This window comes from Mobula hypostoma, chromosome 22 (genome assembly GCF_963921235.1).
Source record: "Mobula hypostoma chromosome 22, sMobHyp1.1, whole genome shotgun sequence".
In the NCBI taxonomy this organism is placed as follows: domain Eukaryota; kingdom Metazoa; phylum Chordata; class Chondrichthyes; order Myliobatiformes; family Myliobatidae; genus Mobula; species Mobula hypostoma.
The window spans coordinates 37262274-37287216 of record NC_086118.1 but is presented as its reverse complement, the minus strand read 5'-3'; the positions used below and the strand labels follow the sequence as shown (position 1 = coordinate 37287216).

Here is a 24943-nt window from a genome sequence, read left to right as displayed (position 1 = left end):
CTTGAAGTAAGTGTTGAATGAACTTCCAGTAGAAGTGGTAGAGGCAGGTTTGATATTATCATTTAAAGAAAAATTGGATAGGTATATGGACAGGAAAGGAATGGAGGGTTATGGGCTGAGTGCAGGTCGATGGGACAAGGTGAGCATAGCATTCGGCACGGACTAGAAGGGCAGAGAGGGCCTGTTTCCGTGCTGTAATTGTTATATGGTTATACAAGTCACTTATAAGTCAGTAACATAACATTTTAAGTAAAGTTTGGATATTAACCACACAGTGCACATTTTCCCCGAATGAACATATAAAATCATTGCAACACACCGATATCGCTGAATCAGCAGGAGCCCTGGGCTGAATACTTGTTTTCCTGCAACAAGGTAGTCCTATCGAAGGGTTATGGGAGACAGTGATACTCGAATGGGGTTCCTTATATCCAGTCTATTCCGCGATTTAGTTTTCGTTGCATTCATTGCAGAGATACGTTGGAAATAGAAGCAACGTTTTCAGTGCTTTCGTGGCTATCTCAGGATATTTATCCTTGACTTTGATCCAGAATGCCATCAGAGATGTTATGTCAAACATACTTTTCAGCCCGCCGTCATTTGCAAGCTCGAGGAGTTGATCTTCTTCCCACGCTGACATGGATGACGCGTGCATAATGACCTCGCGTGTGTTCAAGCTCAACAGTGGGCGTGACAGGAAATGAGGAAAGGTGCAGCCGACTCATATCGCCAAATCATATCGTTTCCTCGCGGCCCGGTAGCACATGCTTTGCGGCCCGGTGGTTGGGGACCGCTGGTTTAGAGTAGTAGCAAATGAAGTTATCCACACTATCTCAGGAGCCGGATGGTTGTAGGGCAATAGCTGTTCATGAACCTGGTGGTGTTGGATCCAAGCCTTCTGCACCTCCCGCCCAAGGGTAGTAGTGAGAAAAGGGCTTAACCTGGATGGTGGGGGGCTTTGATGATGGATGCTGCTTTCTTGTGGCAGTGCTATGGAAATGTACTCAATGGTGGGGAGAGCTTTGCCTGTGAAGGTTTGGCTGTATCCCTTACTGTCTGTTGACTTTTCCATTTTTGGGCATTGATGTTTCCACACCAGGCCATGATGCAACCTGTTAGCATACTCCCCACTATGTTGTTGTTGTTTTTAAAGAAATGGAAGTTTGCCAAAGTTTTTGTTCACAAAGTTCTATGAATGTAAGAGTGCCATTCTGCTTACTTGTGTACTGGTCCCTTGACAGCTCCTCTGATATGTTTATACCCATGAATTTAAAGCTACTGACCCTCTCCACATCAGTTACCACGATGAGGACTGGCTGATGGAGCTCCAGCTTTTCTTCTCCTGTAACCAATAATCAGTTCTTTTGTTTTGCTGATGTAGAAAGAGAGGTTGTTATCATAGCACCACTCAACCAGACTTTTCATTCTCCATCCTATATGCTGATTTTTTCCACCACCTTTGATTCAACCAGCATCAGCAAGATGCTATGTGCTCATGTCTATTTCTTTGCATGGCTTGGCAACTTTGTCATAGTTCATACATGAAAAATGACTCCTTTGATTATCATGTAGTAGCAAATAAAAATTGTGGTAGGGAATTGCATGGAAACAATGATCAAGTGCAATTATTTTGAATATACTTTTAATCTATTTTTGCTCAAAGATGCAAACAATGCAAGCACAGTAGATAATTTTTTTTGAACTTTTATAATATTGGTTAAAGAAGAAAGTCCTATTCCTGTGAGTGTTGGGTTTCATTTCTATTTACAGTTGCTCTGGTTAACGTGTCAAGTGTCTGTTGTCTTGGTTCTGGTTGCTGCATTTATTTGCATAGTGGCCTTTCTCCCTGCACTAAAGAAATAGAATATATGAGAAATGAGAAAGCATGTTTTGAGTTGAGCAGCACTATTTTCTATGATTATCTTAGCACCAGTCTTTAAATCTAATATTAATGAATTGCATTCACTTCTAAATTGCAATAAGAACTCAAATATACCATATTTTAAAATAAATGAGAAAACTTTTGTTTTCCTCTCAGTAATTAATCTCTTGTAGTACCAGCATGTCCCAAAAGTCATGTAATTAAGAATGGTTAGTTAGAATAAAGGTAGAAGACAAGTGCTACTTGAGAGCATTTTGAGTATTTTCCCAGATCCTCAGACAGGTAGAATTGCAGATGCATCACGAGTTTGTATTTAACTTTGGGAATCTCTGAATGGAGCAGATCAGTCGGTAATTCCACCAGCAAAGAGTAAAATGAATAGCAATACCAATTTCAAACAGCCAGAATCCAGTCAATGGGAGTGCATACCCTACATATCAAATAATGAGATATACCTTGAAGCACATGACCTTGTCAAGAGCTTTGTAGCCTTGGTGGAGTTTTGTCTTTCGGTTACTGACTGAAGGGTACTGATAGAGCATATTCGTTTCCTGCAAGAGAGCAACTTCTGTCTAAATTGGTGCAATTAACAAACATCATTTCCATTTTATTTAAATTGTTAGAAGCCATATTTCAAACTCAGATTTAGACCCAGCAGCAGGATTCACAATACAACATGAATTACTGGTGCACTTTTCTAATGATTCCCATAGATTATAAAACTATAAGATATAGGAGCAGAATTAGGCAATTTGGCACATTGAGTCTTCCCCACCATTTCATCATGGATGATTATTTTCCCTCTCAGTTCCAACCTCTCGCCTTCTCCCTGTATCCCTTCATGCTCTGACTTATCGAGAATCTCTGCCTTAAATATATGTAATGATTGGCCTCCATAGCCACCTGTGGGAAGAAGTTGCATTCTCTGGCTAAAAATATTCTTCCTCATCTTCATTCTGAAAGTATGTCCCTCTATTCTGAGGCCGTCCCCTCTGGTTTTAGACTCCCCCACCAGAGGAGGAAACAGCCTCTCCACATCCACTCTATCAAGGCCTTTCAATCAATAGGTTTCAATGAGGTCACCCCTCATTCTTCTGAATTCAAGTGAATACAGGCCCAGAGCCAAATACTCCTCATGTGACAAGCCTTTCAATCCCAGAATCATTCCCATGAACATCTTTTGCACTCTCTCCAATGTCAGCACTATCTTTCCAGGCCCAAGGACCCATAACTACTCAATACTCCAAGTCGGACCTCACCATTGCTTTACAAAGTCTTAACATTACATCATGGCTCTGATATCCTCCTGAAATGAATGCTAACATCCCATTTGCCTTCCTCACCACAGTCTCAACCTGCAAATTAACTTTTAGTGAATCCTGCACGAGTACTCCCAAGTCCTTTTGCACCTCAGATTTTTGAATTTTCTCTCCATTTTGAAAATAGTCTACACTTTTATTTCTTCTATCAAAGTGCATGAGCATACACTTCCTGATACTATATTCCATCTGCCACTTCTTTGCCCTTTTTCCTAATCTAAGTCCTTCTGTAGCCTCTCCACTTCCTCAAAACTACATCCCTCCACCTATCTTTGTATCGTTTGCAAACTTGGCCACAAACCCATCAAATCCATCATCCAAATCATTGACATATAACACAAGACAAAGTCGTCCTACACAGACCCCTGTGGAACACTACTAGGTCAGTGCCAGACAATCAGCAAAGATCCCTCGATTCCCACTCTTTGCATCCTGCCAATCAGCCAATGCTCTACCCATGCTAGTATCTTTCCTGTAATACCATGGTCTCTTATGAATAGCTTTATGATTGGCACCTTGTCAAAGGTCTTCTGAAAATCCAATTCACAACATCCAACAATTCTCCTTTGTCTATCCTACTTGTTTTTTCTTCAAAGAATTCCAACAGAAAAAATCTAACCCACTACCAAGACCGAAGCTGATTAGTAAAGGAAAAAAAGGAAAAAAAATTAGTCATCATCTGTGCTTTAACAATAAATCAAAGGTTTTGAAAATAATTCAGAAAAGGTCCCCACAATGTTTGGAAGTCTTGACTAGATTCAGAGATTGAACATCAAATCCTCTCTAAATTTAAACATGACATCACATCACGTAACCATCGGGTGTAAATGGGAGGGGCCGCATCTTTCCATTTAAGCAAGAGTGCCCTTCTGGCCATAAGAGAAATAAAAGCCAAAATGTGCAAGTCAGATGGCTCCAAAATAATATCCTTTCCTCCAACAATATCAAATAAAGCGGTCAAAGGATTAGGCTTAAAGTTTACTTTGAAAAGTACAGAGAAAGTTTGAAATACTTCTTTCCAATATTTTCCAAGACTTGGACATGTCCAAAACATATGAATGAGTGAAGCTTCTCCATTATTACATGTATCACAATACGGAGATGTATCTAAATAAAAACAAGACAACTTATCCTTGGTCATATGGGCTCTATGGACCACTTTAAATTGTAGGAGAGAGTGGCGGGCACATAACGATGAAAACTTATTCTCAAAGGCCAGCTCCTGCAGCAAGACAGCATGGAATGAACTGTACTCGAAAGCTTTGTTCTCCTCTCTTCCTTGCCCCAGAACTTTTACCTCCTGCAGCTGTCTACTATTGGGATTCTCAGACACAGGGATTCATTATTAAATGCACAGGATGAATAGTCTGTCCTAAACAGTGCATGTGCGGAAAGTTCAGATCCTTGTTTATTCCCTCTGCTGAAATGAACTGAACTGAACTAAACCTTGGACAGAAGAGCAAGAGTCCTCCATCTCATCCACGTGTCTGATTCAATAGCTATCCTCACAATAAGCACACCTGTCAGTCAGGACGGAGAGAAAGATTTAAAAAAAATATCGTTAGCTTTCTTGCAAAACTCCAGTCTCAAATCACAATCAAAGCCTCTCCTTACTCAATTCATTTTCTCCAATGGACTTGCTCTCTCTCAAAAGTAGTTTCTCTCCAACCTCTAGCACAGATTTCCTCACACCGGACACTGCTTTTGTTATTAATCATTTATAAAACTGTAATTAAAAACAATTCCCGGAAACATTCAAAAGTTGAGACAACATTTGAAAAAAAAAGTTAATATTTCAAGACATTAACTCCTGTTTCTCTCTCCCCCAGATGCAGCCTGAGCTGATGTGTTTCCAGAATTTTCTGTCTGATTTTGGATCTCTATTGACAGCAGTACTTTAATTTTGTAGCATCTAAATTTGCATATATATTGTCTGTACATTATTACTTCACTGATGTATTGAATTTGATTGGTTATTTTCCCCTCATCCCTCTGCCCATTTCTCAATTCCTTTCTGAACATGTGGAGGAAATTATTCAGCATTGGATAGTAGCATTGAATGTGAAAAAGTATTTAATGGCAGATGTACTGAGCTTGAGAGCTGGTTGTGGAATGGAAGGGAGTAGAGTAGAACAGGAACTGAATGGAGAACGTCCTGAGGAGGTTCACGAAAATGATCCTGAGAATAGAAGGGTTAATGAACTTGTCAGTCTCGAATAATGAAAGGGATCTCATTGAAATCTATCGAATATTGAAAGGCCTAGAGAGAGTGTAATAGATGTTTCCTGTAGTGTGGGGGGGGCGGGGGGGGGGGGAAGAATCCAGGACCAGAAGACACAACCTCAGAATACAAGGATGTCCCTTTAGAACAGAAAGAAGGGGAATTTTTTTTTTTTAAAAAAACAGAGGGTGGTGAATCTGTGGATTTCATTGCCACAGATGGCTGTGGAGGCCAAGTCATTGGTGAAAATTGAAAGTGGAAGTTTATAGGTTCTTGTTTAGTAAAAGCGTAAAAAAATGTTGCGGGGAAAAGGCAAGAGCATGGGGTTGAGAGCATTGAGAGCAGACTCAATGGGCAAAATGGCCTAATTCTGCTCCTATGACTTGTGCTCACATGAATTTAATAATAGTAAACAAAGATAAAATTCTTCCTCATCATGTTTCCAATTGATATTTGAGGGTTGTTGTCAATTCTCTTTTACCATCTTTTATTTTAAATTCAGTACGACAGACAGAATGCATTTCTCAGTTGGGATGACTGTGGTGTAATTTAACAGAGTTGAATTATGTTGCGAGATCTGTCCTTGAGATAATTGGATTGGTACATTTGTACTAGATTGAAATTAGAAAGAGAATTTAAAGTTTTCAAATTAAGATAGAAAAATAAATTTAAAAACTAGTGGGACCTAATTATAAAGCACATTAGAAACAGTGATAAATGCTCTGAAAGTCTGCGAGGGTTGAAGAAACTGCTGGCTCTTGTCCTTGACTTTTGCACAGAATAAATGACATTGTGCAAGTTTAACAGCTAATATATCTACTCTCTATACATTCTCAGTTTTATGTACTGTTTACAATGAGGAGCATTTAGTCACTGGGACTTCACCATTAAGATTCCCAAAATAACATGACTAGCCGAATTCCTGTTGTTTATGACTAGTTCATGTTTGCTAAAAATTCTGAATTATTAAGACATTTCATTGCTAGGTTGATTGTCTGAGTTTGAGTGTAATAACAAATTAATACTCAGACATTAAACCTGATTAGAGTATCAACAATAAGCAATCCATTGGAACTCCAACTGATATTACTGAAATTTTTTGATAGCTACCTTTGATTCCATGTTCCATTCAGTAAATTCATTGTTTGGGCTAGAAAAGAAAGTGGCCATTATTACGTGAAAGCATTTTCTCCCATGCACCTTTTACATTTGGCAAACTGAAAAGTTTATTTGTCTGCTTTGGATTTCATACTGTTTTCAGCAGTTGAAAGAATAAACGTGTGTTCAGTTATTTACTTCCTTTTATAGCATAGAGCACGAGCATGCACCGCCCATTACACTCACGTGACTAATTAATCTACCAACCCGTACGTCTTTGGAACGTGGACAGAAATTGGGGCATCCAGAGAAAACCCTCGCGGTCACGGGGAGAACATATGTACTCCTTACAGACAGCAGCGGAATTGAACCCGGGTCGCGAGCGCTGTAATAGCGTTTAGTCCAAGTGCTACGCTCCAGCAAAGGGAAGAACGCTGTACATTCCAATGGTTATTAGAGCTGGAAAGTCCCTCTGCAGACAGTGTGCGAAGGGAGAACTTGCATCACACTTAAAAACAACACATATCTTGATTACTTTTGAAGTGCGATCATTCCTATGGGCAATTAACAGGCACAAATTTGTTTATAGCAGGATTCTGCAGTGAACAGATGAGATAAATGAACCAAGCTTTCTGGCTCAGGAAAGCCAGTGGTAGGCACTGTGGGAATCAGGAAGAAAGGACAACATAAACTGCATAAAGCAATGATTGCACAAAGCAAGGAGCCTATTGGAAAGTTGTTAATGTGTGCTTTCTTCTTTATGCCTCCAAGTCTCAATTATTTCTCTATATTAAAAGGAGGCATTGCAGGGCACCTTACTCCCACTGATCTTGTGGGAACTCCAAGATGCTGCTCATATCCTGGAGGAGCTTGAGCTCCAAATTGCTGAGCATGTGTCCATAACCCCGAGAGCTTTTTGGTTAGCAAACAAGAGCTATATGGCCAGGTAGGGGGAGTAGGCGACAGTTGAACACAACCAGTGGAGGATTTCCCCAAAGGCATCTTGTGCTCCAACAGGACCTGTGCTCTGAATACTGGTGAGCTTGAGACTCTCGTCTGGATGCAATAAGCAGCTCAGAGCTGTAATGCCAGGTAAGTGTCAAAGGGTATTAATACTTAGAGAGTTCTGCAGTGTTTCTGCCGCTTTGGATGTTGCAAAGGCTCAGTAAGACCTTTGACAAGGTCCCGCGTGGAAACTAGTCCAAAAGCCTGGGGCTGATGGGTTCTGGTCTAAGTTGGCAAATTCGATTTGCAATAAGAGGGCGATGATAGAGGGTTGGTTTCATGATTGGATGCCTGTTGGGATCGTCGCTGGGACCCCTGTATTCCTAATATGTGTGAATGATTTTCTTGTGGATATTGGTGGCATGATCAGTTGACTGGTAGAGTTGCTGACAGTAGGGAGGGTAGTTATAGGCTGCAGGGTGACATGGATGAACTGGTGAAATGGATTGAGAAATGGCAGATAGCTTGATTGTGATAAATGTGAGCAATTCATTTTGGGAGTACTATTGAGGCTAGGACTCATCTTGAATGGTAAGGTCCAAGGGAGAATCAACAAACAGAGGAACCTAGGTGTACAAGTCCGGAGATCTCTGAAGGGAGCAACACAGGAAGTTAAGATGGCTAAGTAAGATTAAGGGATACTGGCCTTCATTAATCAGGGCAATATTTAGTGCCCTAATTAAAGGGAGGTTATATTTCAAACTTATAAGAGATCGATCAGACCTCAGCTGGGAGCATTGTGTACTCTATATTCATATAATATATATTATAATATAATAGGTTGTCATATAATAGGAAAGACATGATAGCACTGGAAGGAATGCAGAGTGTTCACCAGATATCAGATGGCAAAGGAATTTAGCAGCAGTTAAAGAATCTAGTGTGGTGTGCAAGTGTGCACTTGCGAGTATGATAGCGTTAGTGCTAACATGGTTTATTGAAGGGTAGAGACAGAACTTCAAACATCTTCTTGAAGGTAAATCATTGCTGGAGTGATGGGGGTGGGGGAGGAAATCAGAAGTAAATGATAAGGGTCTAGAGCAAATTTGGCCAAACAAAGTAGATCCAGGGATGTCCTCCATTCCCTGGACATCCACGTTCACTCTTTCCACCATCTTAACAGGAAAATAGTTCCACTCGTCCTCACCTATCGCCCATGAGTCTCCATGTCCAACACATTATTCCCTGCACTTCTGCCATATCCAATGGGACCCAACCACATCTCTACCTCTCCCCCCATTCTCTGCTTTCTGCAGAGATGACTCCCTACATAACTCCTTTGTCCATTCTTCCCTCCTCACTTATCTCCCTCCTGGCACTTATCCCTGCAAGTGCAAGAAGTGCTACACTTGCCCATTCACCTCCTCTCTCACCTCCATTCAGGCCTCAAAAAGTCCTTCCAACTGAGGCAACATTTCACCTGCAAATCTGTTGGGATTGTCTACTGTGTCCAGTGCTCCTGATCTGGCCTCCTCTATATCAGTGAGATCTGACGTAGATTGAGGGACTACTTTGTTGAGCATCTTAGCTCCATCTGCAAAAAGCACGACTTCCCGTTGACCAACCATTCCCAATCCCCATTCCAACATGTCGGTCTGTGGCCACCTCTTCAGCCATGATGAGTCCACTCTCATGTTGGAGGAGCAACACCTTATATTACGTCAAGGTAGTCTCCAACCTGATGACATGAATATCGATTTCTCCAGCTTCTGATATTTTTCCCCTCTCTGCCTTCCCTCTTCTTTATTTCCCCACTCTGACCCTCTCACCTGCCTATCACCTCCACCTTGTGCCCCTTCACTTTCCCTTTCTCCTATGGTCCAATCTTCTCTCCTTTCAGATTCCTTCTCTAGCCCTTTGCCTTTTCCTCCTATTACTTCCCAGCTTCCTCCTTCACCCCTCCCCCATCTACCCGGCTTTGCCTATCACCTTCTAGCTTGTGCTCCTTCCCTCCCCCCCCCCAAGCTTTACTTTTTCATCTTCCTGCTTTTCTCCCCAATCCTGATGAAGAGTCTCAGCCCGAAACATCGACTGTTGATTCACTTCCATGGATGCTGCCTGACCTGCTGAGTTCATCCAGCATTGTGTGCATAGCTCCAGGGGCAGGACTTCAGAATCCAGGACTATCATGATATCAAAGACTATACAAAGTATAAGAGAGCAGAAAAGTAGTTAACAAAGAATATAAAAACCTCAGTTTTGCAGTAAGTTTTAGGGATAAAATCACAGGGATTAAAGTGAAAAGCAAAAAATAGCATTAATATGGGACAAGACAAAGACTATGAATATTTAAAGACAGTAAGGTGAATAAATTATCACAAAATAAATGGGGCATGGAAGCAAATGTACTTATGGTTTTATATTCATACCTTCACAAGCTTTTACAAGGTAGAGCTGATGGTCAGGGAGACTGGTCTCAAAGAGAATTAAAGAACGTTGTGAATATATAAGGCATTTAATATCTTTGAAAATAGGTAAATGACAGAGCAAATGTACAGCAGGCTGGAAAGAGAAGTAAATGATCAAACAGCTGAAGCCCAACCTACATTTCCTGATTGTTTCTGGCTACAATTGTGATGCCTGAAGGCTACATTTTAATTGTTTGAAGTGAGAAAGGATCAGACCAAGTAATTAAAGACCAGTCAATCTATTGGAGAAAGTTCTAAGCAATATTATTAATTGTTTACAGCAATACAGATAAAACAAAGACAGTCAATTTAGAAAGATCATGTCTAATTAATATTTTTTTCTTTTAACACAAAAGGAGGCCATTTAGTCCATCTGATCCATGCCTGTTCCCAAATGAACAATCCTATCACCACCTTAATTTCCTGCAGCTCTGTATCTTGCTTTCTCTCGGATCTATCAACTCTCTTGATTATTTTTTGTGATTTACCTATACCAATGGGTCTTTTACACCAGTCACTTAACAACTGGCATATTTTTGGGGTTTGAGACAGAACTGGAGCGGCTGGTGGAAAGACAGAGTTGCAGGTAGAACGTGCAAACTCCACTCAGACTCCTAGGATCAGGATTGCACCAACATTGCCTGAGTGGTTGGGTAGCAGTGCCAACTGGTGTGCATTGTGTGCCCAAACAGAAGTCTAGGATATTTGATGGCATCTCCATGGACATTAGCAGGACTTTTGCCAATGCTCAATTAACAGGCTGCTCAGAAAAGCAATACTTTGATGATGTCGTAATGAAGGGTCTCGGCCCGAAACATCGACTGTTTACTCTTTTCCATAGATCCTGCCTGACCTGCTGAGTTCCTCCAGCATTGTGTGTGTTTTACTTGGATTTCCAACACCTGCAGATTTTCTCTTGTTTGAATTTGATTGGAAACCAATTCAGTTACAGGATGGAAGTCATTTATATATTTAAGTACAAGTCCACAGACGGCTTAAAATAGCTGGACTGGCGGATGGTTATTGTGGCACAGGATAGGCTCTTTTATTGACCAGGGTATAGAATACTGCAGCTGTATTGCAATGTGATGTTAAAACAGTTTAAAGCATTGATTTGGTCTCAATTATAGAAATAGATATGGTTATGATTGTCACAAAGCAGAGAGAACGTGACTACACCAGAGGAAGCAGAGAGTTACCCAAGATGAATCAAATTAAAGGAATTTTTAGTAATGAAGAAAGTTACTTTTGCATATTATTTTTGGAAATAGATTGATTTTTGAAAAGAGGGTGAGGTGCAGAAAGATTCCAGTTTCAATAGAGTGGATATAAAGCAGCACTTTCCTTTTATGGCTTTAGATTGAAAGTTAAATAGTGAAACGATTAATAGAAGTTTGAGCAGGACTTTTTGTTGCCCAGAAGCTCCTTGCCTGAATGGCAGGAACCATAAGTTGGAGGATGTGCTGTGCTGCTATCAACAGATCAAGAATTCTACAGTGGGATGAGGCAGGATTACTCTTACTCAGTTGGCATGGACACAATAGGCCAAATAATCTCCTGTGCTCTCATTTTAAACAACACTAAGAGGGAGGACTCCCTGATTTAAAATGTCATGGAACCTGACATGAACAAGATAGTATTATAGTTTGACATATCAATTGAAGAGCAGCATTTCCAGCAATGAAACGTATGTTCATCACTGCTGTCCTGAAGTGGTATCTTGACTAATGAAGTGGAAGCAGTGATTAACTTTGAGCATCTGTGAGTGTTGCTCATGAACTTAGAAGACGTCTCTATTACATTCTTAGAATTTTTAATTAATGTTACCTGAAATTCAACAGCTTTCCTACATTGTCTCATATAATCTGAAATATTTGACCTTAATATTAGACGGCGGGAGGAGAAGATAGCAGCGTGCCGCCAGCTCTCCGGTGAAAAATGATATCGTATTTGTTAAACAGGGGCCGTGGATAATTCTGATTTGATAGAGAATGGACGTGAAAGCACAGAGGAACATCTGGAGAAATTTCTGAAATGCCCGTCCACTGCTGTCGTTACTGTGTGGTCGGGAATCTTTTGGAAGGTAGGCCTCAAAATCCCCGGCCTTGCCTGCTTTTGGCAACCGAGAAGGAGGTTGAATTGTTCAGCAGAGATGCCGCTCAGTACTCGGTGTCGGAGAGCTGATCAGAGCTCGAAGTTTTCGGATGACTCAGAGTCAGATTGTGGTCGGCATGGCAGGGAGAGTTTTTCTTCCTTCTCCCGTCTGCGTGAGATGTGGGACATTTGAGAAACTTTGAACTTTACTGTGCTCACGGACTTTCTTCATCAAGTTATGGTATTGTTACACTGTTTGTAGCTATATGTATAATTATGTGGTTTTGTCAGTTTTTTCAGTCTTGGTTTGTCCTGTGTTTTGTGATATCACACCGGAGGAAATAATGTATCATTTCTTAATGCATGCATTACTAAATGACAATAAAAGGGGACTACGTGTCTTCATAATCTAATTTTCCAGCAGATGGCAGAAGAAATAGAAGAAAGCATGGGTTATAAATCCACTGAAGCCTACACCTTCTCTGAGCACATCTGCAGGGAGCACTTCCACAAGAAAGCAGTAATCCATCATCAAGGACCTCCATCATCCAGGCCATGCTCTCTTCTCACAGGAGGTACAGGAGCATTAGGTTTCACAACACCAGGTCCAGGAACAGTTATTATCCTTCAACCATCTGGCTCCTGATCCAGTGTGGATAATCACACTCAATTCAACTCCGAAATAATTGTGCAACCTACGGGCTCACTTTTAAGTACTCAGCAACTCATATTCTCAGTATTATTTATTTATTACTTTTTTTTTGTATTTGTACTGTTTGTCTTTTGCATGTTGGTTGTTTGTCAATCTTTGTGTGTAGTGTTTCACTGATTCTGTTGTATTCCATTGTTCCACTGTGAATGCCTGCAAGAAAATGAATCTCAATGTAGTATATTTTGACATACAGTATACATATGTTGATACTGAATTTACTTTTACTTCACAATAAGGTCGTGGTTGATCCTGTGCTTCATCCAGCTTTTCTCCTCAGCATTGCTCGATTCCCTCCAAGAGGACCACACCTTGCCTTGGTTCGGAGGCTTACCCGGAGAGCTATGCTGGCTGGAGGCAGGGCTTTATGCTTTGAGTCTTGGTAGGGTCACCCATGCCAACCAGGTCAAAGGGTAGAAGCCAGACTAAGAGTGGTCCACCGGTCCTCCAGGATCCGGGGTTCAGCTCAGGGCGAACAACCCTGACTGGTAAAAGAAAATAGTTGTGGAAACAGCAATGAATCCTTATCTGATTTCGATGATATTCCTGAGTCTCAGCTTGGGACTTGTATGACTGTCAGAAGTGAAAACCAGAAGGAAGTTACTGGCATGATGAAGGAAGCCCTGAACATCACCAGAGATGAAAGACCTTCATTACTGCTTTAATAACCAGTGGCATTGCAGGCAGTAAGTAATTTCTTGATTCCCTAATGCCCAAATACCCATCTCTATCACCTTCAAGCACACTTCAGCTATCTAGAAATTACAAAATTTACAACCTTCTCCAGAGAATTTGTTCTTCATCTCAGTCCAAAATGGCTGAACTGTTATACAGAAATTATTTTATATGGTTCTAGATTCTCCAACTAGAGGAAACTGCTTCTTATTTATCAATCTATTAGGCCTCTTAATAATCCTGTATGTCTCAAAAGTATCAGATTTTATCTGGTGAATTTAGGTCAATTTTATTCACTCTTTTCTCTATGCAGAAATAAATATAGGGGATCTATCACTGATTCAAAGGCAAGAATATCTTGGACAAAGATGAACATTGCACAGATACTCCAGAGAAAAGTCTAACAAAGCGCTGCCTAATCTCAAACTTCCTAACTCCTGTACTCCACACCATTTGTAGTAAAGACAATCATACAATTTGATGTTTCAACAAATCAAGCAGAACACTATTCAGTACAACTGTGTAATACCTACTGTGAAAATTTGCATTCAGTTCCTTCAGGGCAAAACCCAGCGAGATAATTAACACATATTACCTTCCTGGTGTGTTTATTTTTGCACAGAGGGCCTGTCACAGAGAACAAAATGTAGAAAGATATGGATTTATTGTGAGTTCTCATTACTTTTGTAAAATTTAAATTTAACACATGCATCAATTGACAAAGTTCCCATTTGTCAATTCCCATTTATCATTTTAAAGAGAAACACATTTAATTAAGCCCATATCTGAATATGCACACGTCATCTCTTGCTTTACTGCAATGGGTATTGAATAAACTCGTTGATATACAGATGACAAGCTATTTACTGAAACAAAGACAAAATACCTGTCCTGTTCAAGGTTAGTCCAGGAGCTATGTAGTTCAACCATTCAACTCTGACTGATAGAAATTCTCCTTGTTTCTCAGAGAATTTACAACCAGGAAACCAGAACAATCACTGAATGCAACGGGAATTAATTAAAATACAAAAGGAGCAAATTAAATTTGTTATTTTTTTTAATTCACATTCACAATGAATGATAAAGAGCAGATGTAAAACTAATGGGCAAAGCAAAAAGGACATCAGCTCTGGCTGTGGAAGAACCACTTCAGGAAACTAATCTCAGGAAAGAAGCAGGAAATTCAGGAATCACATGACTGCAAAATGCAGGAGGGCACTTTGCTGATGTTAGAGAAACCTGCAGCTCTGTCTGCCAATTAAGGCAGTCCATTTTTATAGCTGTTGGTCGGACACCTGGCACCTATTTGCAGAAGCAATCAATTGCAGAGGATTGCAGCCCATACTTAGTGCAGACTCAAAGAAGTACAGTGCCTACAAAAGCTATTCGCCCCCCTTGGAAGATTTCATGTTTTATTGTTTTACAACATTGAATCACAGTGGATTTAATTTGGTTTTTTGGACACTGATCAACAGAAAAATACACTTTCCTGTCAAAGTAAAAATGGATCTCGACAAAGTGATCTAAATTAATTACACACAAAAACACAAAATAATTGATTACATAAGTATTCACCTGCTCCAAGTCAGTATTTAATGCATGCATCTTTGGCAGCAATTACAGCCTTGAGTCTGTGTGGATAAGTCTCTATCAGCTTTGCATATCTGGACACTGCAATTTTTTTCCCATTTTTCTTTACAAAACTGCTCAGGCTGTCAGATTGCATGAGGATCGTGAGTGAACAGCCCTTTTCAAGTCCAGCCACAAATTCTCAATTGGATTGAGGTCTGGACTCTGACTTGGCCACTCCAGGACATTGACTTTGCTGTTTCTAAGCCAGTTCTATGTAGCTTTGGCTGCATTCTTGGGGGTCATTGTCTTGCTGGAAAACAAATTTCTCCCAAGATGCAGTTCTCTTGCAGACTGCATCAGGTTTTCCTCCAGGAATTCCCTGTAATTTGCTGCATTCATTTTACCCTCTACCTTCACAACTCTTCCAGGGCCTGCTGCAGTGAAGCATCCCCACAACATGATGCAGCCACCACCATGCTTCACGGTAGGGATGGTGTGTGTTTGACGATGTGTAGTGTTTAGTCTGATGGCCAAAAGCTCAATGTTGGTTTCATCAGACCACAGAACCTTCTTCCAGCTGACTTCAGAGTCTCCCACTTGCCTTCTGGCAAACTCTAGCTGAGATGTCATGTGAGATTTGTTTCCCAACAGTGGCTTTCTCTTTGCCATTCTCCCATAAAGCTGGACTGGTGAAGCACCTGGGCAATAGTTATTGTATGTGCAGTCTCTCCCATCTCGGTCACTGAAGCTTGTAACTCCTGCAGTATTGTCACAGGTCTCTTGGTCCTCCCTCACTAGTCCCCTTCTTGCACAATCACTCAGTTTTTGAGGAAAGCCTGCTCTAGGCAGATTTACAGCTGTGCTGTATTCTTTCCATTTATTGTTGGTTGACTTAACTGTACTTTAAGGGATATTCAGTGACTTAGAAGTTTTCTTGTATCCAACCCCTGAGGTGCTTTTCAATAACCTTTACGTGGAGTTGCTTGGGGTGTTCTTTTGTCGTCTTGGTGTAGTTTTTGCCAGAATACTGACTCACCACCAGTTGGACCTTCCAGGTGCTGGTTTATTTTTACTACAATCAATTGAAACACCTTGTCTGTACATGGTGATCTCCATTTAACTAACTATGTGACTTCTAAAACCAATTGGCTGCACCAGTGATGATTTGGTGTGTCATATTAAAGGGGGGGGGCGAATACTTGTGCAATCAATTATTTTGTGTTTTCTATTTGTGTTTTGTAGATATCTGTTTTCACTTTGACATGAAAGTGTCTTTTTTTTTCTGTTGATCAGTGTCAAAAAGCCAAATTACGTCCACTGAGATTTAATGTTGTAAAACAATAAAGCATGAAAAATTCCAAGGGGGGTGGGGAAGGGCGAATACTTTTTATAGGTACTGTGTACCCAATGTGTACTCAGAATCCTAATGAAGCTAATGATGATATCAAGGAATTTATATTAAGTAGTATTAAGTAAATGAGTGATAGTAATACACAAGGAAAGGCCAGTGATACACTCCAGTATATGTGCTGGCACAGTAGCACTTCAAATTCACTGCAGTCTGAAGTAGCAAGGATCTGAACTCTTCTTTCCTAAATCACCATGTTCAGTATTTTAGATTGCTAGTCTCACTTCCATATTGCCTCTGACAGTTTCTTGCATTTGACAGATAGACCAAATAATAATAAAGATGTTCAGAATAAAAAAATTCAGCGATGCAAATGCAAAGAAAAAGTAGTAATCAGAAATGCCTTGTGAAACTTTTCCAACAGATACAGTATTATGATTCATGTTTTGCTGACTGTGGCTCAAAACTCAATTCTTTATTGCTTCACACTTCCCCTTGGATCTGAAAGGCCAAATTTGCCAGCCACGAGAGTCCCGAACCCATCTACAAGGACCTTCAGTAGTGGGACGGTTGAGTATGATTTGTTTGCTCTCAAACTACAGAAGGAACCTTTGATTAATTCAGAATTCCCACCTCCAGCTTTGCCTTTTATCAAAGACATGGAAGTTTTTCCAACATTGCTGAAAATATTTAAAAGCTTAAGATATTTAAACTTCAAATATTTCATCACCAAAGACAACTGGAATACTTAAAAAAAAAACCTGGCTGCAAACAAGCAATTAAAGTGGCAACTTATTCTTTCTTTCCATCTTCTTGGTATTAAAGCATCCATTGAAATAAATTGGCTCTGATCTCGCAGCAAGTTTAACCTGGTTCAGGGTCTATGAGGTAAATCCCCAACCCAAGCTTTAGGGAGTCTCAGCACCATAATACTCTACTGAAAGATACCATGCAAATGTATAGTAACTTGGATATGACCTGATATGGAATGATTAGTGGCGTGATTTCGAATTTCAATTACTCTGACTTTTATCCGTGTTGGATTAGGAAACTAACTGATAACTGGTTTTCAACGTGCGCAGTGTCAAAAAAAAACTTTCCATGAAGCTAACCCATGAAGTAGTCAGTAGGAACAGTCTCACAACATTAATTGTGAATAGCTCTTGTAAAAAGTCAGAATGACCTGCTGCATTGAATAGTTATATTTAAATGAATGTCATTTGACTATGCAGCTACTGATTTGACTTAATCAATTCTCAACAAATAGTAGGTGATAATGTTATTCCTTGGTCCTGTTATCATTGTTATTCTATTACATGTATTCGTAACCAATTTTATCACAACCTTCTTTTTATGGAAATTGAACTCCAGGGTGATAATGTTAGATCATTTAGTTAAAAATTCCAATTCTACAAGTTTGTTTTACTGAGAATCAAAAATAACTAAAATGGTTCATTTTGTTGCATCTCTGGAATTGAGATCAAAAGCAGAACAGAAGGAGATGAATCCCTCTCTGATTGATCTGCTAATAAATTCTGATTATATCATGTATTTGTTCATTTTCTTAAAAGAAAATAATTTTTGCAAGCTTATGGTTCTTGCAAAAAGAACGTATTAAGGAATGTAGCATCACTTACAAAGAAAGGCAAAGTGATTACCATTTTTACAGAATCCCTGCTCATACCAAGGGCAGTCTTGAGTTTTCACTTCTGCATCAATGTGTAAGAAAGAGCACTCTTTCTTACTGCATTCCCCTGCAAAACAATGAAGTTAGGGAAGGAAAATAATGTGGATGTCGGACACTGACATTCAACAGTAAATGCTGAAAATACACAGCAGTTAAGACAGCATCGATGGATGGAATTAATATCGCAGATCGGTGACTTTTTAAAAATCAGATCTCATCCAGTTGATATGCAGAACGGATTGCGATTTCAATTCCCAGTACATTTTGGTCCTGACTTTAGCCAAGCTCAAGAAATATTAGAAGAATGAAGACATGTTAACCCTAGATATGAATCACTTCAATAAGCACATTGCTATTTAGTTTTAAAGAGAAGTAACAATTTTGGTGGCATCGACATTTCATTCTTTATCCAGATGATTTTGTTTTAATTTAAAAAGCAATGTTCTGTACCAACCACTTTGCCAGTACAACTAATGAGACTCTTAAGAATGCCTCTAATGAAAAACTACATGATTTAATATAAACACAAAAAAGTCTGCAGATAATGTAAATCTAATGCAACACACACAAGATGCTGCTGCCTGACCTGCTGAGTTCCTCCAGCATTTTACATGATTTAACATGAACATTTCTACCATGATATTTAAAACAGCTTAAGCTAATACAACTGGCTTTAAGTACCAATTGTAGAAATCTACATTTATATGTTTAATAATAGACCTTACCATATTTTGTGTAGAAGTAGCACTGTGGCATTTTTGTCATGTCATATTCATGCAAAAATTCGCACTGATCCCCTCTTTTGCACAGACCTCGCAGCCAATGTTTGCACACAACAGATTTTTCACCATAGCTATGACGAAAGGGGCACAAATTTTCTGTAACAGTCAAAAGGGCTGGATTATAGACAACCAAAGCATGACTAAATTTTACAGATCTTCTGTGAAGCTGTGCAGACAGAAAATGAAAGGAAATGGAACCTGATTAAGACAGCTGTGAGGCCATCACCCAGGGGATGTCATAGGAATGCCATTCATTTGTGGTCTTGCTGCAAAAATGGAAGAAAATACTCCAAACCTATCGAATGGATGGGGTTAAAGCACACCCCACCGGGCAGTTCTAAAATGCTAGCAACCTCTTCTTCAGGTGCCAGGTTGCATCGAAACACAGAAGTCGAAGACAGGTTGGAGAGTGGATGCTGGTGCATCCGACTTCCCACCGAACCACTAGACTCACCACCAGATCTTGAGTGGTGAAGTAAATCTTCTGAGCCAAGGGGCTGGATGGACTTTGCCTCCAGTTTCTCAGCACTAAAACCTGCAATTGCGATCTAGGCTGTATGACAGCATTTAGTTGATTGAGGATTAAAACCTGGATTAAAATTATAAATATCTGCAATTTCAGCTCAAACTATGATTTATTTTTATGCTCTTAATTTATGGCATTTAAAAATACATTTATTTTAAAAATTTATTTAAATTCATCTTTAAATATCTCCAATAATCATAAATAATTAAAAGATCTTAACTGAGAACTGCATGTTTTAAGGCCATAACAAAGAACTGGATGTGGGATCTCAGAGTCAGCAACCAAGGCCTAGTTACTAAGTACTTGGCTCTGCCATTAGGATGGCTGTGAGTTGAGACCACAATTGACTGCTGTTGCATGGCCACAAAAGTGGGGAGTGAGTGGGGGAAATGAGATACCGATAGGGCTTGGGGACAAGTTTGAGAAAAGACAGGAGATCCAGTTTACTTGGCCTATTAAATTCCATTTATCAAAATAAGAATTAACGTCTGCAATCATTGTAAGGCTTGGTCAAAGCTCTTATAATAAGGCATTCATCCTCCCTTTTGGGTTTAAGGATAACTTGCTACTACTTCAATGAGCTCTGAAGTGACTAAATAGGCCAATCTAGGGATTACAATCTCTTCCGTAGTTGTGACAGGTGGTAGATGGCAGAAAATGGGGATTAGGTTGGCCTCAAGTATTTAGTATGAGGTTATGCACCCTTTTCACTGTTACACAGTTCTGGTGAATGGCCCTAAGACTTACCACCCCAGGAGACAGTATTGATATGCTTCCAGTGCCTTGAGATGCTCACTGTAGAAAGCCCGGATCTTAGAAGCTTATATGTCTATTTTTATTGTAGCATCAAATCAATACATTACTTTGCAATGTTCAATGCTGCTTACTGTATGTTTCCTCCTTAAACAATGCACCTGTGAGGCATTAGAGTTGTTACACCGGGCTCAGCCCCTTCATGATGTGACAATAGTACTGGAGATCAAAGTTCTCTAAACTGTATTCCTTCCCAAAGGTCAGGCGCCAGGAATTCAATTCAATTCTGACATCATCTCTAAGGAGTCTGTACATCCTCTCTGGTTTCCTTGCACAGTTCAAAGAGGGACCGGTTAGTGGGTTAACTGGCCATTGTAAATTGTCCCGTGATTGGGCCAGGGTTAAATCGGGGGCTGTTGGGTGGTGTAGCACAAGGGCCGGATAGGCTGTATCTCTGTATCTCTGAATAAATAAAACAAAAATCAGACCAGAGTCCTTTATCAACCTCCCCAAACATGGTGAGACATTCATTGAACCAGCACAACTTTCGGTCAATTGAGGAAAAAGATATTTGAAAGTAAAACTCATTGCACAAGCACAAAACCCATTGGCCATGATATATACTGTGAATCATACAAAACGAATTCCTAGAGATTGCGTTTTTAAATTCACTACTGCGAAGCCTCTTCTGGTGATGCCTACACTGAAGAAGTTTCTCCTATCATTCCGGATCTCCCCTTCCCCCTCCCACTTTCAAATCTCTTACTAGCTCTTCTTTCATTTAGTCCTGACAAAGGGTCTCAGCCCGAAACGTCGACTGTACCTCTTCCTAGAAATGCTGCCTGGCCTGCTGCATTCACCAACAACTCTGATGTGTGTTGCTTGAATTCCCCATTTGTTGATTATAGTTAATTGGCCATCTTACACAGTAATGTTAGCCATTAAGGTTGGTTTTGAATACCTTTCTAGCTACTTTTTAAATGCATGTACAGCAAACTGTTGTGAAGGAACAAAAATCATCTGCGTCCAACACACAACCTCCAAATGGGCGCAAACATTAAAGAAGAAATTTCAGTTCTCACAAGCTCAGCATGTTCAGAACAAACAAAATCAACAATCTGCATATTCAACAATGATTATTGTTGCCAGGGATTGTTCATACAGGCTCATGCTAATTATATCCCTACACAGACAGTTTCAGAGTGCAAGTTGATTGCTGAGGTGCAGACCTATTTATTTATTGAAAAGTGGAGGCTGTGGAGGTTGATTCTTGATTGGTCATGGGATGAAGGGATATAGGTGAAAGGCAGGAGTTTAGGGGTGGGAAGGAAAATGGATCAGCCATGATGAAATGATGGAGCAGACATGATGGACCAAGTGGCCTAATTCTGTTCCTATGTCTTATGGAAAGTTACTAATCTTCAGCAGCAACAGTACAGCAAAATGCTAGCAATCACTTAGCAGGGTTGGGCAAGAAGACTGTACCATTTAGAAAAATGAATTGAGTTATTATCAGAAAAATATGAGCCAAGATAGTTCAAATCTTGACTATGTCATAAGACTCTAATGTAGTATCAATTACACTGAATGAAAATGCAAACTGTTTTGCAATTACAGCCAATGTTTAAATAAAATTTTGAACTGAACTTATTTATCATAAGAACAAGCCCATTAGATTAAATTTAGAATCCAAACATGGTCCAACTCCAACTTTAAACACTACATGTATTATTTTTCATAGCTCGAAAATTTTGTTTTTGGTTTTGCTTACTGATGTTAAGTATTCAAAATACAGCAAATAACTTGGCGAATGATATGCAAAATTGCTTAAAAAATTAAACCTAGTTCAGTTTTACACCAGGCATAGCATTAAGCAGCTTCAAATCACCTTACTTTCCCAAGGTAATATGCTAAAGGCAATACCAGAAAGCATACCACACCTCAGGCAAGGAGTGTTTCCTTTCAAAACTTTACCATGCTTAAAAAAAAATCACACATTTCTGTTTGCAAATAAACAAGTCATATTCTGGGGTTTGGTATTGATCAGTATCTTACCTTTTAAGCATTCACCTTTAATAAAAAACTCGCAAACTGCTGAAGCAGATTCTGCAGGAAAAAAGAAAGCACACAGCATTTGGTCCTGCTCTCTTATTAGGATCATCCAGCCTCTTGGTTAGACATTAAGCTCGTTTATTCAGTTATATATACTATTTTGTACTTCAGTTAATAGATTTTTCACAAGTTATCCATTATCCCCTGTATCCAATAGCAATACACACTACCATAATCCATTCACTGGATTACAGATGCAGCATCTTACCTACGAAATGATCTGTAAATAAGTCATTGTAAACCATCTGATTGCATAATGAAAATGTTATAACTGCACCCTGGGCACTTGAAAGCAGGGAAGTGATGTTCCATTTGCTTTGATTGAAATGCATCTCATTACAATTAGGAAAATGAATATTTTTATAGTCTAAAGCACAAGCCAAGTATAAGAGTCTGATAAAGAACAAATCACGATATTCAATTGCAGATTTCAGGGGGTCTAAACAGATGGTTTAGGAAGGCAGATGAACTGAATTGTGCCCTGACATACTGTGGACCTCTGTGGTTTATTTCTTGCAAATTGAACTTGTTAAGTTTTGATGGGTTTAGTTATCTAGATTTAGGCTCATCTATCCAGTCCACCAAATGCTCAGCTGTTCAATCTCTATTTCTAACGGAGGACAAAAAAAAAGCATATGCACCTAAATGAGTCAAATGATTAAACAGTATACATTACCTATTACTATTACAAGATGATAAAACCCCAGGATCAAAAATTAGTATTAAAAGACTCAATTTACAGGTGCTAGGATTAGATAAAAATAGGACAGTTACTACAAAAAAAGGAATAATGCTGACAGCAAAACACAAAACCGATAGAAGGCTCACACCAATATCAATTGAAACATTGTGGCTTTAGTTTTATGGTGTTATTATGACATCATTTTCCATTGAAAACATCTGAAACTCATACTTCAAAGTATTGCGTGAAAAATGAATAATGGGACAAATGGATTATTTGCAGCATCATTTTCAGTGAGAGTATAAGGCTTGAGAAATATTTCCTTGAACTACTCCAAAAAAATTAATTGTTTTCAGTGCGTTTAAATATTAACAAAGTTGATAATAGGAACCTTAGGAAATGAAATCAGTTTCAGTATATTTGGATTCAATTACTTTGGAGTAAATAAAATCCTTTTAAATCCCTAAAATAACAATGAATCATTGAAAGATGTACTTAATTTTAACCAGTTTTAGCTCTGCACTGTAATTTGTCCCTTACTGTCCATGCCTGAAAATGGCAAATCCAGAATCCCTCTTTGTTGCTCCAGAATATTCTCAAAATCAAACCTCATTGTTTGCAAGCCAGCTATCAATTCCTGCATTTTTCAGTTGGAAAAAAAAAATTCTTTTTTTCAGTTAGGTGAAGAAAACAACCATACTGCTTGGCAAACTTTATAACCACACCAGTGACCAAGGAATGTTGGGACTTTAAAAAATATACTTTAAAATGATTTTTTCTAATGTCACAGATTAAAGTACAAATACACATCAGCTGAGTACCAGTTTAACTGAATTACTTTCAGGTTTGTTGTGGTCACATGCCCTGATTCAATAGTTACTGATACTTAATTAGTTCTTCTGTGAGAGGTGTTTTTGTTCAATGATGTCTTCACAAAGGTACCAGTGGATATAGGTAGGTTACTGTTTGTGGATGATGGGGCCTTGTGGAAAAGAGGCAGGAACATGGACCATATAATCAGGAAACTACAAGAAGCAATTGATGAAGTGGTGGAGTGGGGTTATGATTGGGGATGTAGATTTTCAGTAGATAAAACTTAAACTGTATTTTTTTTACCAGGAAAAGGGCTGAGGTAGGGAAGAAGTTAAGGATGTATGGGGTTGAATTAGAAAGGGTTGTATCATTTAAATTTCTGGGAGTTATATTTGATTCATGATTAACATGGGCAGACCATATCAGGAAAGTTGAGGAGAAATGTAAAAAAGTAATAAATGTGATGAGATGTTTGACTGGTAGGGAATGGGGAGCAAGTTGTTCAGCTTTGAAGAGAATGTATGTGGCTTTAGTAAGATCTGTATTGGATTATGGAAATGTAGTATATGGATCAGCAGCTAGGTCTCTTATAAGGAAACTGGATGTGATTCAGGCTCAGGCCTTGCGAGTGTGCAGTGGGGCTTTTAAAACGTCACCAGTGTCAGCACTACAGGTAGAAATGGGAATAATACCTTTGGAACTAAGAAGGATGCAACTGATGGCAAACTACTGGGCTAACTTGCAGGGGCACAATGATTCTCATCCTACTAAAGGAGTGTTGCAGGAGTGCTGGGAAAATGGGAGGTTTCAGAGGGATACCTTTAGTCGGGCAGGGAATGATATCGCGAAAGAATGTGGAGTGTTTGATCTGAGGATAAGTCCTTCAGTAGTTTATCCGGTTGTAGCTCCATGGAAGCTTGTATGGCCTGACATAGACTGGCATTTGTTAGAGGTAAAAAGGAAAGAAAGATATAAAACAGATTTGGTAAATGCATTTAACTGTCATGTGATGGAAAAGTATAGTGATTATACTCACATTTATACGGATGGTGCGAAGGAACCTGAAACAGGAGTGACAGAGTTTGGGGTGGTAATACCAGCAAAAGAAATTGGGATCAGCAGAAGAACATCTAATAAGTTAGGGGTGTTTACAGTGGTGATGCTGGCAGTGTTGGTTGTGTTGCAATGGATGCAGAAAGCCAGACAAGCCAAAGCATTGATATGTTCAGATTCATCCTCAGTTCTAGCAAGTTTAAG

At 39.4% G+C, this 24943-nt stretch overlaps 1 protein-coding gene across 1 annotated transcript; it reads right to left on the bottom strand.

Moving 5' to 3' along the window:
• Positions 1 to 1779: 1779 nt before the first annotated feature.
• Positions 1780 to 23516, bottom strand: LOC134336479 (putative cleavage and polyadenylation specificity factor subunit 4-like protein). Its single transcript, XM_063030744.1, has 8 exons — positions 23414 to 23516; positions 22135 to 22185; positions 18744 to 18896; positions 17990 to 18085; positions 13945 to 14038; positions 6533 to 6572; positions 2338 to 2433; positions 1780 to 1851 (listed from the first exon to the last, which is right to left on the bottom strand). The coding sequence occupies exons 1-8, from the start codon at positions 23514 to 23516 to the stop codon at positions 1780 to 1782; spliced, it is 705 nt and encodes a 234-aa protein (XP_062886814.1).
• Positions 23517 to 24943: the final 1427 nt, after the last annotated feature.